This window comes from Mchenga conophoros, linkage group LG4 (assembly GCF_057382185.1).
Source record: "Mchenga conophoros isolate Kocher_MC1m ecotype Shallow Benthic linkage group LG4, M_conophoros_male_GT1.1, whole genome shotgun sequence".
NCBI classification, from domain to species: domain Eukaryota; kingdom Metazoa; phylum Chordata; class Actinopteri; order Cichliformes; family Cichlidae; genus Mchenga; species Mchenga conophoros.
This window is the reverse complement of record NC_140529.1, coordinates 24,847,640-24,864,065: the sequence shown is the minus strand read 5'-3', so window position 1 is coordinate 24,864,065 and position 16,426 is coordinate 24,847,640. Positions and strand designations below refer to the sequence as shown.

Below are 16,426 nucleotides of genomic sequence, written 5' to 3'. Positions count from 1 at the left end.
GTTTATGGAGGGACTTATTAGGGAGACCAAATAAGAGGGAGTTGCAATAATCAATCAGAGAAGTAATAAGACTATGGACAAGGATGGCAGCAGCATGGGGAGTAGGGAACTAAGCAAACTAAGCAACCAACTTTATTTGACACATACACAATCATACAGAGTACAACATGTATAAAATGCTTGTGTCCGAGCTGTGGACTGGCTGCAGACGTAGCCGTGCCATTCCAGGGCTTGGTTTTAGCATGGGGGGTCTAGCCAGGACCCTTACTGGATACCGGGTGGGAAGGGACGAAGTCGGTTAATGTTACATAAGTGAAAGTATGCAGAGCGAGTTATGTAATTAATGTGAGACTGAAATGAGAGAGTACTGTCAAAAACTCTACAGTAATACCTAGTTTAACAATTATTATTCACACCAAATACAAGCTTTATACTGACATGCAATGTGGATGGAATTGTAGGAGAAATAATAATGATATATTTTAATATTGCATTGGTAATCACCAATTAATGGCCAATCACATTATATGGTGCTACTATAAATAACTGCCATCTGAGCAGCTGTTAGAGGTGGGGCACTTTGTTTCATACTCAGGTGATGTCGTTTGATCAGCCTGGGCCTGGGTGGGCACTTAATAGCTTTAGAGCTTTGTTCAAGTTTTCTTCTGCCCATCAGTATATACATATTTATAATATTGCAAATCAATATTTCAAACTAAATTATCTATCCAATTAAACACTTTAAATTCAACTTGGATTTTAACAAAAATGGAAAATTAAAAACCTTGATATTTGAATTAATTTACTTATTTCTCTTTTTTAAATTGCAACTTGAAAATCAGTTTTTTCTAATTTGTCATTTTAAAATGCTTTTTGAAATGAGGTTTTTATTGAGAGTTAAAAAAATTGTGAAATCTGTTTTAGTTTGAAGTATTTATTCATTGATTAATAATTCATTTTGAAACATTGATTTATAAATTGTGTTATTAAGTTATTAAGTAATACATTAATTTATTAATTTTTAAATGAATAAAATTATTTTGTATTTTGTTACACTATTCATTATTTTAACACAGATGCACTTCGATGCACTTGACTCTTCTGGTCCTTCGTATTGACATCATTGGTTTCTTGCTCTCGCAACACACACACGCACACACGTCTGCCCCGTGTTGTCAAATGTAATGTTTGTTTTTGTTGTGACTGTGCGTAAAGCAATGATGGCAGGGAGGAGGGCGTTCCTCCTGAATGAAGTATTTGAATTAGCCTTACACGATTTGCAAATGAATGTGATGCAAATGGCTTGATCATAGTTTTTACTTGCCAGAGTTTCAGTTTCTATTTGTGTAAAATAAATGTAAATAAATGTAAAAATAAATGTCTTCGAAGACATTTATTTTTACACTTGTCCTCGAGACTATCTATTACTCTGGATGACATTACTTTTGCGTCAAATCTTGAAGTTATGTCCGTCAATGTGAATATTAAACAAATATGTGGTTTATATCCCCCCACCCCCGGACCTGTTGTACCTCGTCAGTCTCCGGCACAAAATTAAAGGAAGGGGGATTATTTCAGAATAAAGCTACTGGTACGATATCACGAATTAGACGCCCTTCCATCTAAGCATCCCTCACTAGCTCACCTGTTGCTGTATACATCCGGGTCTTCGTCACCTGCCTTCTGGAGCTGTTACAGGTAGAAGTCGTGTAAATTTTTCTGCTCCCTCCGACTGAATTGGTTACATTTTTGTTGATTGGTGCTACTCATGTTTTTGTATAGATCACCTGCGGATTGTTTCCTCTGAAGTTTTCCCTCCACCGATTGCTGGTATGTTTTAATTCTGTGCATTTAATGATTTTACTTCGCAGTAAACAGGTGTGTTTATAGGTCGTAGCTGCAGAAACCTCCATTCTGAGAACTGGAAGACGCCGTTTGTAACTTTGATTTTTCACGGTCTTAGCTTTATTTCTGTCACAATCGTCTTTTTACTGTAAATGCTAATTTTACCGTGCATTCACAGCATGTGGGTGGGCGGCTGATAGCATTACAGTGGCGCCGCTACTGTTTCTCTGGCTTACACTTACAGAAGTGCTGCTGCTTTGCCTTTATGCTTTGTTTTCTCCCTTCTTTCGTTCGGATTTTATTCTTCCCATTTCAGTAACTGTCTGGGCAGTGATTTGATCTTGATCGTTTGATCTTTGTGCATTGCTCTGGTTTAAGATTTTAGAATAGCCTTTAAGCCGTATGTAGAGCATATGGAAGCCTGTTAATGTGTTTTTGATGTATTGAATTATTCATTTCGAGCAGTTTGAATATATAACAATTAATATTAATTTTTGAAGTGATCAACAATAACACTTCTATTTGGGTGTTTACTGGGTTTTTTGGAGGTGTGGTCCTAAACTTTTGATCAACTGTAAAACAGCCTGTTTCAGTTTAAGCGTTGTTTTCAATAACCTTCTAAAAATGTTTTGTTTCACTCCCATTTCTTCTTTTTGCATGTTCGAGCTCCAGTTGGAACCTTGTTAAGATCCAACCATACAAAATATGATTTTTTTTTGTGCCATTTTTCAAGTGGTCTTAAACTTTTGATCAGGACTGTGTTACACCATTGGAAGTAGGCTGTAACTGTCCCTGAGACAGTTCAAATAAAGTTGGTTATTTCATGTTTCTGTGATAGATTCATGCTTAATTTAGTTCATTTATTTACAAGATAAGATGATAAAAGTCTAACATTAATAAAAAAAAAACATTTCAAAAATATGTGATTACAAAATATGGGTTTGTTAAATATGTAAAGTGCTGTAAAGTTTGTATGAGGTAGAGTTTGTCACATGACCAGAGTTTGGTTGAGAGCACAACCATGGCATTGTGGAGCTAGCATGGATACATGGCTACAGATGCATCTACAGCCTCAACGTTAATGTTATTCTGCATGTGGTCCAAGAGGTGCACATGGTATGGTTTCATGTATATTGTTTGTATAATGTTGCATATGTGTTCTACACTGGTAATGAGAGGACATTTTTGTGATATCCATTATTATGCATTTTTTCTGTTCTGCTTGCACAAGACTGTTTATGGACACTGATATGAGAGACTGATAAGCTCAAAGCATTTATGTTGTAAACTTTGTGTTTCTTCAGTTTTCATGGTGTCTGAAGACAATAAGAGTGAGAGAGAGAGAAAAATAAATTACCGAAGACATCAGTATGATGCGTGGCCATTCTTTGTTGGACCCCTGTAGTTACATAGGCCCTCTCTCCGTTTTCTAGCTGCAGCTGCACCAGTGTTTCTGCAGTAGGGTTAACCACAGAGGCTTTTTTTTTTTAGATGAATATTTTATATAAATTAATAACTTGTTTCCTTTTATCAGGGGCTGATGCAATAAAGTGGAAGTGACTGGATGCCTTAGTGGTGGGACCTTCCATGTGCCTTGATTATTTATGGACCTCTGGTTTAAACTGCACCATAGTGTGTGTGCAAGACAGGGATGGGGAACTCAAAATCTTGTCTTTTTGAGTCTCAGGTTTAAGTAGCAGCTTTACTAATATTGACCTGTGACTATTTCATGGATTCAGTGCAGCTGCTGAATAGATTACCTTCAGTGTCATTAAAAACACTGATAATGTTACTTAGGACAAAAACACATCATAGTTAATCAAGGCCGTTTTAATAAGGTTAAAGTTTTACCCAGTTATGATACAGCAAAACTGTTGGTAAATGCATATATTCTTGCATCTTTTGGAAAGTTTTGTATTAGGCGAAATTGTATATGCATTATGAAAACAATCTTGCCATGCTGTTTCATCACTCATTCAATCAATCTTGCTTCCTGCAGCCTTTCTGACCTTGTAAATAACATAAACATAGATGAATAACATAAATACATAAATACTGAAGACATAGAACAAATCTGCGTCATGTCATTTATGTTTATTCTTCAGAGAACTTCCTTTTGGAAAGTTGTTTTTTTTTAAGTTTGGTGTTTATTTATATAAATTTTTATTTTAAACATAGCTTTGGAAGTAAACCCAGACTCTTTTTGTGCTGTTTTATCAAAATTGTGTTGACATTCTGACAAAATGGTAAAGAATCTGAGTGTTTTCAAAGAACACATTTGCTTGTCATACCTAACAGTTGCTGTTAGTTTTGTTTTGTCTTTATGTATTTGTTTACCAACGTTATTCCTTTTACATTTTTCCTAGCTGGGTTTTTTCCCACATTCAAACAAAACTAAATGTCAGTGTTTCAATATTTAGTCTTTCACTCACTCCTTATTTTTACATGTCCACTAAGATCCTATAGTCAAACATCCAGCCACTTCCGGCACCTCTGCAATAACACTAGCTCTTCCACCTTTTCGCACTTACCCTTACTCATCCTCTGACTAGCATCTGTTTATGTTCAGATCTGGTTCCACTCACCTCCTTTTGTTCTACTTACCTTCTCTTCCTTTTTTGCTTTTTTTTTTTTTTTTTTTTTTTTACCTTAATCGACTTTTGTTTTTAAAACTTCTACTTATTGTTGGACTTCTCCTTTTTTGTTTTTGTTCCTGACTGTTCCCAGTCTATGCCTTCTGGCTGACTTCACCCTCTCTGAAAGAACCTTTTCTACCGCATCTTCAATAGCAGGTAAACTATTTGAACTTTTGCTCTAAACGTATTGTTTATATATCTGCCTATTCCTAGCCATTTTGTTGTTTGATTAGAAATTACAATTTATCTTTCAGTTTTTCTTTGTGGTCATGGATGATTTTGTGAGAAACAAACTGACTGAATGGGATCTACAAAAGTGGATGGATAAATTTGAAGGTAAGGTATACCTATGCATCACTGATGAGCACAGATTTTGTACAATAATAATGTGATGTTTAACATGACAATTTGGCAAGCGAAAGGTCACTGGATTGTTTCCAGCTGGAGATTTGGGTCTGTATCAGGAAGAGCATATTGCCTAATGAAGCATTTGGAGCCACCCACTGCGGCAACAACTTGTAGCAAGAGAGTAGCCAATGAATACTGAAAAAGAATCTGTTAGTGTAGACATAAATGCTGCAACTTTGTTGAGCAGCAAAGCAGGTAATTTTCCTACTGTACTGGAGTAGTACATATGCACCAACGGCAACACATTGGTACATTTTATACAAATCTCGATAATAGTTATGATAGTTACTTTTCTGTAGCATCTTGTAGGTTGTTAATTTAACAGAGAAAAGTAAAATATAAATTAATAAAAGAAAACACAAATGACATGCCTTCAATTCAAAGAGCCAATGTATTAAATTGCCCCTGTGAGGGCAAATTACACTTTAACAGCTGTGTCAATAACTAAACTCTCCTTCATCATATGCATATGTGTAGTAATTTTAAAATGATTTGCACTTCTGCATTACTAAGATTTTAAATTTTAATTACAGATGAAGAAATTACACAGGAAAGTTTATATGAACTTAATGATGAACTCATTGATAAGTTGATTCCAAAAGTTGGACCAAGATTAACGTTCAAGCAGAAATTAAAGCAGTTAAAGGTAATTGTACTTGTGTTGTGTTTATTATGCTGCTCTCTTTTTTTGCTTGTTTTCTCTTAATAGGTGATCAGCGAGATTTTTGTTTTTGTTTTTAAGTACCCTTTCGCACTGTCCCTCTTCCATTCTGTTTTTCTTTTCTTTCATCTTTCTTCCTGCCTTTCCTATCCCCTAACCATGTCTGTCCCATCTGTAACAACTGAAAATAAAATAAATAATAATAACAAATGTTGATCAAATGGACCAATACGGCAAAGCTGTGATGATCCACTTGGTAAAGTAAATCCGTTGGGTATCTTTGTTGGCCTTCAGACAACAATTCTGACAGCTAAAGAACCAAACGGGACAGACACAGAAATAAATAAATAAATAAATTTTAAAAAGTAATTGTACTGCATGTAATTAGTATTTCTAAAGTTGTCTGTGAAGGTTCTCAGTCAGTTTATTTCTAAAGTTATTTTGCATATTGTTATATTTGGTCTGATAAATCTCAATTTCTGTGAATTTATATTAGAATTGGATTAGTATATGCAAACACACATTAACACAAAACTATTTACCTGGAATTTTTTGTTCTTACTAGGAAGAACAAAACATAAATCAGGAAACAGTCAATTTGTCTGTTCAAGTAAGTTAAATACAATTTCATTTAAATGGCCAAGATCAATAATAGCAATTACAGTGTTTCAGTTACTTTGCACTATTAACAGGAGCAAAAAGAAGCACCTGATATAGATCAGGTAAGATTTATATATAATTAAATTCCTATATTTGATTACATAATTTTTCATGCATTAAATATGTACATTGATCCCCAGGTTTTGGCATCCACAAGTGATAAAGGTAAGATGTATGCCTTTATTACCTATATTACAAGTATTAGCAGTATTTTCAAGACAACAGTGTTTTCACTTGGACAGAATAATACCAGTCAGTTTGAGTATTAAATTTCACTCCTGAGCAAATCCCATTTAAAATTATTTATTTGTACATTTTTATTTTTATTTTATTTTATTTTTATTCAATTAGGAAAGAGAAGGTTTGAACATCCAGACGAGTCCAGCAAGTTGCAACCACCAGCTAAACGACAACGTAGCTCCCAACCAAGACCATACTTGGGTATTTCTCTATAAACAATGCCATTTAACAAAAATGGCATTTTTTTCATTGGTTTATTGGTGTAAAAGTATGTTAATAAAATAGAATTTTTAAGAGGCAACGGCTCGCATGCCACATATACCATAATTAAATATTTAATGTTTTTGCCAAGTTCCCATATTATGAGCATGATACATAATGTTCAAACATTTTTCCTCTTTGTATTACATTTTGTATTGACTAACATTGGAGCCGAGGAGCCTGACTTAGCTGGGCTTACTACAAGACACCATGAGCTCAGAACCAGTCATCTTGAAGGGGGCTGGAGTGTTCAAAACCGGAGTTACTCTTGCTGAGACTGGCAGGAGCTGAACTACTCCAATAGCTTAGTGAGATGTGGTTGGCAGGGCCGAGTTACTCATATTTCCCCAGTTCCAGCCCATGGGTTGGTTAATGGGTCCTGACTGTCTCCTGGCCTCTCTTTCTCTGGTGTACCTCTTCAGGTGATTAGTGAAGGCTATGAGTCTTTGCCTAGCAGTTTATAAGGCCTTGGGCATGGGTAGCTTGCTATACTTTTTAAGCATCCCTTTCTTCATCACACCTTTCTGCAGCTCTAATAATTGGCTAACTTCCCTCTGTGCTGCCTTGACCTTGGCATGCACTTCTTCTAGTAGACTGTCAGAGGATACGTCTTATACTCTTGGTAATCAACCATGGAGGATCCAGGTTTTCAGCGTAGCCACAATCTTTTCTTTAAGCTCAGCTGCTCTCGTACTCAATCCCTTGAATACACCTGTTATTCTTGGAGCTCTGTGAGATCTGGTGATCATAAAATCCCCTCTGACCTGACGTGACCTGTCCCACCAATACCATAGCATTTGTGTTATACAGCATCAGTCTTGAGTTGTGGTAGCAGTTACTTCTCTTGGTTGCTGGAACAATGAGATACTTGTTGCTTTATAATTAGTCTAGATGCTAGATGTACAGCTGTTGTTTGGTTAGCATATCTTAGTTGCACTGCAATGTAACATGTGACAATTAAAAGCCGCAGTTTAGAGATTAGGTGGCATATCATCAAAGTAGCCATTCATTTTACCGGAATCCTTGAATTTCTCCCGAATTATGTCCTTTCATCTATTTTCTTACCGTGGTAATGTCACCTTTCTCCATCCCTTCCTCGCTCTTTTGTGGACTTCTGTCCCTCCTGTACTTCTCCTTTGCTGATGCTAGTAACATCAGCCTCCTGTGAGTGTGAGGGCTTGTTACTTGTTGGTGTCGGTGTTGTTGTTGGTACCACCGTTGATGGCGCAGCTGCTAACGTGTCAGTTACCTTGACATATTTTGTTGCATTTATTGTAAGTGGATTTTTTTTCTTTTTCTCTCTTAGCTTTTCAGGTTCATCTTTTCACCACTTCTTCCACAATAAACTCTGTTCTACAAGGTGTGTGAGTGCACAGCAAAGGTGGAGAGGGCCTGGTTGTGTTAAGCGATTTGATTGGGTAAAACAGTGTCAGTTAATGATAGCAGTTAATTAATGAATAGGCAGCTGTCAGTGTTTGTGTGGATGGTCCACAGCAGTCATTGGTCTAAAAGCACATTGGCAAAACAGGCAAATGTCTGGTATGCCAGATTACCAGTCAAGCCCTGGTGGGCACTGAAGGTGGAGGGATCAGGTTTGGGGAGGAATCCTGTCACTCATGGTTTTGAGCTTGTGGGGCTCGAGAATCAGCTGGCAGTTACTGATAGGCCAAGTGGAATGTAGATCTGGCAGTAGCTGAACGAAAAACTCCGAACTGCCAGTGCAGAGGAGAGTCCAGCTATTAGATGAACCTTTTGAGTCAGGAATGAAAATGCAGCATTCGTAGTCATCACAAAACACTGTACCATCATTTTATGCTGTCAGAGATATTTGAGGTTGCACGGGAGTTTTCCAAACCAATCTATTTGGGGTTTTTGGAATTCGAGAAGGTATTTTATCCTGTGAGAAAAGAATGGAGTGGCCACTCAGGAAAGCACTTTTGCTTCGAGTAAAATATGTCTTTGGGTCCTGTTCACAAGTGAGAGTGGAGTGAGAAATTAGTGATATGGTGAGATGGTCATTCAGAAAGGACTCAGAGAAAGGATCATTGGGATGGTTTCACTGGTTTATAGCTCCTGCTAAATAATTATTTACTTCTTTGCTTACAGAAGCAATCGTGCTGTCTGATGTAAAAAACATAATGAAATTCGTCCATGCCAGACTACACGAAAAAGACAAGCTCAGTGCTTTCCTGAAGTGAGTATTAAGTTTCCGTATTCTTTGTTGTGTCTGTATAGCCATGTTAGAAAGCCATGTTTGTTTGTTTGTTTGCTAGCAAGTGATTCTAGAATCATAAATAATCATAGTAACATGGACATTCATTCCTTATTTAATTTGTAAGACTCAAGACCTCCATTGTTTGGGAGCACATGAGCTGTCTTTTATTGTTGGGGGATGTTCATTACAAGAAATAACAGTTTTCTTTTTGCTGAGCCTACATGAACCTACATTTTGTGCTAGTATTCACCAATGTATTTCTTGACTGGTGAAGTATTTTTACTATTACTTACTTTATTAGTTACTTTAAAGTTGTATTGCTGACAGACGGGTTAAAACAGAAAATGAATTCTTCCAATGCTTTAAGTGTGGATCACAGTTAGTCTCACTTGGGTTTGATTTACTTCTGCCAGACTTTTATTCTTGTGAATTTCTGGTAAGTCTGTATAGTACAGCTACTTTTATTTGCTGTTTCTGGTATCCACAAATTAGAGGTAAAAATTTAACTCTTCCTCTCATTTAACAGGAAAAAAATTAGGGATTTGGAGACAGACAAGAGGGAGCTGGTTGGTGTCTTTGGTAAAACTGGGGCTGGAAAGAGTTCTCTGATAAATGCCATCATTGAAGAGAAGAACCTTTTGCCTTCTGGAAGTGTCAGTGCATGCACCTCAGTCATGATCAAAGTGGAGGCTAACATGCAAGGCTCTAAGTATGAGGCAGACATTGAGTTCATCACACCAGAGGTAAAATTAGTTTTAGCTGCAGAAATATAATATCTTATTTTTCTGGGTTTAGGCCCTTTTAATAAAACTGAGAAGCATTTTTGTTTTTAAGGAGTGGAAAGATGAGTTGTGGTCATCTCATCAATTTATTGGGGATAATGAAGACTGTGAAATGGATGTTGATAATGACTATCATGACATCAGTGAAAAGTTTTCAGCGCTCTATGGAGAAGAATGGAAAGGAAAGTCTTTTGAAGATCTTATGGATGGAAAATATTTCAGAGAAATTCCAGAATTTCCCCAAAGCAGGAGGAAGATTTTGTCATGTGAATCAGTAAGACATCACCGCTCTATTACTAAACAGGAAGTGTGATGTGTTAAAATTGTATAAATTTGCTGTTATTAAGTATAGTATTTGGTTTCAGTAATTTAGGAACTGTGCAACCTACAGTAAGAGGTGTATGAGACAATTGTCCACTAACAAAAAAAAATTAATCTGTTCTATTTTGTTATATTATCTGTCATTTTCAGACATATTTTCTTTTTAGGCCTGTGACAGACAGGCAACCTGTTCCAGGTATACCCCAACTGTCTCCATATGGCAACTGGAGAGGTTGCAGCCCCCTTTGAGACCCTAAATTAGAAAGTTGAAGAGAATGAATGGATGGATCAGTCATTTTAAACACTGTTTATATTTGAAAAGTTGGTTCAAAATTCAAGGGGTGTGTGTGTGTGTGTGTGTGTGTGTGTGTGTGTGTGTGTGTGTGTGTGTGTGTGTGTCAGTCATTTTAGGAAAAGTCATCAAATTTCAAGATTTTACTGCTGTTAAATGTGACTTTTGATCTGAACAGTATCTAAGGGTTAAATTACACCATTTAACAGTTTGATTCTTGGGTGATTTCACTATGTGCAACACAGTGATTTATTACTGTTACTGAAGGTTACTCACCATACCAACTAGATTTTAAGTCTTAATATAAAATGAGTAACAGTAGGGTGGGCATTAGGTAAGGCTGCACTTTTTGCAGCAATCTCCTATAGAAAACTATTCCACACGGATATAAAACAGGTCTGCTGATCACATTTAAATCTAAAATTAATGACTCATGCAAACTTTTACTGAGACTAGTTAATTGCTTTTTTGTCATCTTTCATGGCACTGTAATTCTTTAAAGCAATCTGTAACACACTTGCAGTGTAGGATTGAAGTAAAACTGTCTTGCATTGCTTTATTTTTGTTATTTATTGCAGGCTGATGAACTCTCTGCAGAATGTGTCAAATACACAAGAAGTGATTCAAAACAAGGAGAAGGTAATGAAGGAAAAAAGTGGTTTTGGCCACTGGTGAAGTGTGTGACTGTCAGGTTGCCAAACAATCCTTTTCTCCAGCATGTCACACTTGTGGACCTTCCTGGAAATGGCGACCGTAACAAGTGCAGAGATCAGATGTGGAAAGGGGTAATTCACATTTACTGCTCTTTGCTTTATTCTGTGCAAACAGTAATGTCATCTTTTGATGAAGCATTGAGACGATGATGTTATTCTCCTTTCAGATACTTGGAAATTGTTCTACTGTGTGGATTGTGACTGAAATTAATCGTGCAACGTCAGAGAAAGAGGCCTGGGAGATCCTGGACAGTGTCAGTAGTCTGATTGGAAATGGTGGCGAATGTCAGCAAATTCACTTTATCTGCACCAAGTCTGATCTTCTTGATGACTCAGATGATCTGTAAGTAAATTTCCCATGCTGATCAGCTGCAGGGTGTTTCCATAGAAGATCAACCCAGGCTAGACAAAGAGTGAAGCAAAGGGTTTGGCTTTATTAATGCAGAACATTTAGGTCAAAAGGAGTCTCAGATGCTGAGACAATTTTATAAAGTTTACTAAATAAGGTGCACTGAGTAATGAAAAGAGAATTGCCTGGTCAGAAGGAAATTGAGTTATTTGAGAGTGACGCAGGCAAGGCAGCTTTATGTATGGGTACAAAATCTATGAGATTATAGGAAACTTCCGAACAAATCATAATCCATCTAGATCATGTCTCCAAAAGTTGAATCTGTTCATCTGGATGTAGCGTTTTGTGGGAGAAATATTTCATCACTTATCCAAGTGACTTCTTGCCTACTTCAATATTCATATGGACAATGACAAAATCCCTCTTTCCAGAGAGATCTGCCATCCATGACCTTCCATCTATTCACAGCTCCTCAACCCCTCATGAACTTGTTTCTCATTATAATGTCAACCTTCATAACCTTCGTAACATATTTGCTCCACTTAAACATCGAACTGTCTCATTTTCCCATTCAGCACTATGGTTTACCCCCAACCTGCGTCATCTTAAAGCTAAAGGACGCCAACTCGAACGTCTATTCAAGAAAACTGGACTTGCTATACATAAAGAAATGTATAATGATCATGTTTTGTTCTATAAGGACTGCATTGTTTCAGCCAAATTCGCATACTACTTTGGTTTAATCAGTTCTAATGAAGGTAACTCCAGGTCTCTCTTTTCATTGTTCAGTAAAATTACAAAAACTCGAGACATATTCTCCTCCCATATGTATTCTGCTGACTTTTGTAATTCTCTTATCTCTTTTTTTCACCCGTAAAATCTCAGATATTCACCGTCAACTTAACTCTGCAGGAGCTTCCGACTCTGAAGTAGACTTCCTGTTTCTCCCACTGTCTTCCTGTCACTTATTTTCCATTATCACAAACATTCTTGATTTGTATCACTTTTTTCTCAAATATCCATTACAGTCTTAAGGAAGGTACCTCATTAGTCTGTTGGTGGGTTATTGCCATTGAGACAAGTATATTTCTTTGTGTGTGTGTGTGTGTGTGTGTGTGTGTGTGTGTGTGTGTGTGTGTGTGTGTGTGTGTGTGTGTGTGTTACCCCCCTTTTTTTAGTTCGTCAGCTGATTTCCATGATCTACTAACTGAAAGAAATGTGCAAGCCAAGGATGCAATAAAGATAGAATTCAACAAGCAAAGCAAGATTAAGGTGAATTTTATAGTCCGACAGAGAGTCTAATGCAAACTCTCTCCACATTTGCATTAAATTGAAATCACATTTTTCCCTAGAAACACTTCACTGACGACACTTTCAAAGTGTTCACAGTGAGCTCCAAAGAGTTCCTAAAAGAAAACTACTTAAGTCCAGAAGATACTGGTAGGTGAAGTCTCCTTTATGTAAACATAACATGCATAGCTAGAATGCTAATGTTTTTTCAGTTTGCTTTGATTGAAAGAAGAATTGTTTAATTTTAATTAAACTATGTATGTATGTCCTTGAAACAGAAATAACCAAACTTCAGAGATTTTTGCAAGATCTCAATGACTGTCACTCAGAGACGGTAAACTATGTGAAGGGAGCTCACGGGATTCTGTCTTTGATTCAAGGCGCCAACTCCAGAGGAGTGGTAAGGTCAAGTAAAAGATACAAAATAATATTCTCTTAAATGTTTGGATTTCTCATATGTATTTGTGTTTCTTTTATTGGTTTTTGTTACTAATTTATGAGTTATTATTTGATTGATTCGTGTAGGTTTGCTGTTCTATTTTGCTTCTTAGGTCCGTATTACAGGAGAGTGACTTTTTAAACCAACTGAATTTCATTAAGAAACAACAACAAGTAGTTTTTATGGTTTTACTAATAAAAATATTTTTCAGAATAGTAAAAAAGGCGAGGTGTGTGAAGAACTTGAGATAAACATGAGCCTCCAACTTGATAATGTCAGAAAAGAAATGGAAGACGCCTATACGGCTTTAAAAAAATGTCTTGATGATGGTGTTGAGAAATCCAAACGTTCATATGGAGAAAAACTCAAGAACTTCTTGTATGATGTATGTAGTTTAATCATAGTTAAAATACATACAGATTTTGCATGACAATGTAAAATGCAATAATTCTGAGTTTTCTTTTGTGTTTCAGGGAAAGAATGGTGGTGCTTTTTACAATTTACCGAAGTGTGTCGTTGAGAATGGTGGCATCTACAAACCAAAAAAAGGGAAACCAATAAACCTTAATATGAAGTTGGCTTCCTGTCTGATTGACAGCATTGGTGCAGAATTCAGAAAGACCTTCCCGTAATAAAAACATGTTCTAAACAGTCACATAATATCATTCAAGATATGTAATTTATAACATATAAACTTGCCAGTTAAGCCATTATGATCTACAATGTTTACATGTTTTAGAAATGAAGTAACTTGTGGAGCATTCAATGGAGTCATCAAGACATTTTCACTTGACATTGATTCTCTGATTGAAAAGTACCAAAATGCTGAACTGCAACTCAGATTTCTCAAGACAGAGGTAAGAAGTGAAACTTTACTGTCTATCAATGGACTGATGGTAAAGTTCATCCTTATTTCATGTTTGTCTGTAAGGAAGAAAATATTAAGGCAAGACTGAGCAGAATCATCCAGAAACAGAAGAAAAATGTCTACAGCAGTCTGACAGAGACGATTGAGAACATTATGGAAGAAGGCTACAAGAGTAAGAAATAAAATCAGAGATTCACAACTTGGCAGTGAAACAGATATTTTATTTTTTAGAATTATTTGGCATGAAAAGTCTGAAGAGTTTTCTGTCTTTTTGTAGAGGCTTTAGCATTTACAGGAGAAGGCACGCTGTACAACATGAGGGAGACTATTGAGAACCACGTGCACTCAAAGAAGGACATGTTTGAGCAGGCAAAAAACACCATGTTGGAGAAGTTGCACGATTTGATGGTTTGTCATGTTTTATAAAGAATTATGATGAACATATTTTCTCATAACTCACCTGAAGCCTTTTTCTGTATTTAACTGGATTAGCCTTATACAAAAATGGTTGTTTCCATTCATATTTTTCATCCAGTCTGAGAACCTTCTAAATACAACTTTAACACAGTATCTTAGTCTGTGGTAAGTGATGAAAAACTTTAAAATTTTAAATTAGGTATACGTCTTGGAGACTCTGGAGAAAACTATGAAGGAATCTATTGGACTTTCATTCAAAGCTGGAGAGTGCTTACTCCCAGGTAAACAGTTTGATGTAATTACATTGGTTCAAATTGTTTCCCTTCCCTCTTTATCTTTGCAGTCTTGTCTATATATTTATCTTTAAAAAAATAAATGAATAAATAACTGATTACTCATTCACACATATGTGTGTCACTCTGGGGGGAAACAATTCAAAAAATATTTTGTTTTTCAGATGTTTCAACAGAGCTTGAGATGGTGAAGAAATATTATGATCAACTTGTAGGCACTCCAGATGATGAAATATCACTAACTCTGTAAATCCTAATGTTATCAACTGTCAAATGTCAATGTTTTTTGTCTTTAAAAATGTTAAAATTTGTTTTAAGTACATATGCTGATCATCTTAGAGGCTGCAATTAGTCCATTTTAGGGACTAGTGTAGTGTGAGGATTGTTAAAAGCAATATTAAGATGTAAATAATTCATATCTTCCATTTGTCATTGTTCAGTAGTTAAGTAAAACTATTTATGCATTTTGACTGATACTGTTTAAAAAGCTTGAGAATATATTTTTTATGTGCTTGATCTGCTTACCCTGAGTTACAGTTTTTCATATTAAATCATTACATGACATTATAGAGTTGTGTAATGTTTAGATTATTTCTTGTATTCTTCCTCTCATTTAGTCATGTTGTCTTGTTGGTTTACAGCTTAATTTCTCCCTTGGTGTTCCTTAGTCCTGTGTTATGAAAAATGTATTTCCTCTTTGGTTCTTGACTTTTTTTTTTTTTTAAGTTTTAGGATCCAAACTTAGTAAACAATCCTGCTCCATAACAAAACAAACATACAAAAACCCATTGCATTACAGTTTTTGGAAATATGAAATCACTATAACATTGTATACATGTGTATTTAAACATCTTTACATTGACAGAAATTGGAGTTTCTATGGTTTGACCCATCTGTGATAGAAGTGAGCTGTATGTGGTCTATGATGAAAAATGCGTTTTACATCCTGTGAGGCCTTAATGTCGTGTTATCGTTTGGTGGGCCTGTTTTTATTTCCTTTTTGTTCAGGCCATCATTAGTGGCTCTTCCCATCCATTATGAGAAAAGGAGTTCACCTGTTTGGGAACCTATGTAAGGTGATATAATTTTAAGATGGCTGCCACCCTCCCCCTCCTCTAAGAAGGCTGAGGCTTTTCTGGCACCCAAATTATTTATTTATTTTTTCTTGCTGTTGTTTTTTTCCCCTTTTGTGGCTTTTCCGTTTTTTCTAGTTTCAGTCACTTGTAGGTAGGTTATAGGTAAGCACACAGTTGTTGTTGCTTTTTTTGCTTTACCACTGTGCTTAATAAATGAATATGGTAAAATTGTTTGTGTGGAATTCCCTTCTTTGTTGTCTAAGGAGCTTGGAAAGAAAACCGTCTGGACTTTTCTAAGTTGCTTGAAGATGTTTCACCTCTCATCCGAGAAGCTTCTTCAGTCATAACTTATCCATGCCTTCGTTACTTCAAGATTAGACTACTGCAACTCCCTTTACCTGGGCTTCCAATCTGTCCTTCTACATAAACTACAACTTGTCCAAAATGCAGCGGTACGTCTTTTAACTGGTACTAGAAGATTTGATTCTTTTACCTTGAACCTTACTGATCTACATTGGCTGCCCATCAAATATCGGATTAATTTTAAGATTTTATTGCTTACATTCAAAATCGTAAATAATATTGCACCATGCTATTTAACTGAACTTCTCAGCCTGTATACTCCTAGGAGAGCACTTCGATCATTGAGTCAAATGCTCT

General features: G+C 36.1%; 1 protein-coding gene and 1 long non-coding RNA gene across 2 annotated transcripts; both read left to right on the top strand.

Annotated features, from left to right (window-relative positions):
• Positions 1-1,698: 1,698 nt before the first annotated feature.
• Positions 1,699-5,555, top strand: LOC146576148 (uncharacterized). The gene is made up of 3 exons (XR_014892220.1): positions 1,699-1,830; positions 4,573-4,637; positions 4,736-5,555. It is a non-coding gene; the product is annotated as an uncharacterized LOC146576148 (long non-coding RNA).
• Positions 5,556-5,709: 154 nt separating this feature from the next.
• Positions 5,710-16,079, top strand: LOC146576147 (nuclear GTPase SLIP-GC-like). The gene is made up of 20 exons (XM_085272516.1): positions 5,710-5,724; positions 6,116-6,160; positions 6,243-6,272; positions 6,351-6,375; positions 6,562-6,651; positions 8,818-8,905; positions 9,453-9,669; positions 9,761-9,982; positions 10,900-11,106; positions 11,202-11,377; positions 12,562-12,655; positions 12,736-12,823; positions 12,952-13,073; positions 13,324-13,497; positions 13,586-13,740; positions 13,852-13,969; positions 14,044-14,152; positions 14,258-14,388; positions 14,597-14,678; positions 14,855-16,079. The coding sequence occupies exons 1-20, from the start codon at positions 5,710-5,712 to the stop codon at positions 14,938-14,940; spliced, it is 2,274 nt and encodes a 757-aa protein (XP_085128642.1). The 3' UTR covers positions 14,941-16,079.
• Positions 16,080-16,426: the final 347 nt, after the last annotated feature.

Excerpts from the sequence above, each read along its gene's own strand:
- LOC146576147 (XM_085272516.1), top strand. Across the intron at positions 13,498-13,585 it reads TCAAGAACTTCTTGTATGAT|GGAAAGAATGGTGGTGCTTT; the intron begins GTATGTAGTTTA and ends TTTGTGTTTCAG. Across the intron at positions 14,153-14,257 it reads TATGGAAGAAGGCTACAAGA|AGGCTTTAGCATTTACAGGA; the intron begins GTAAGAAATAAA and ends GTCTTTTTGTAG.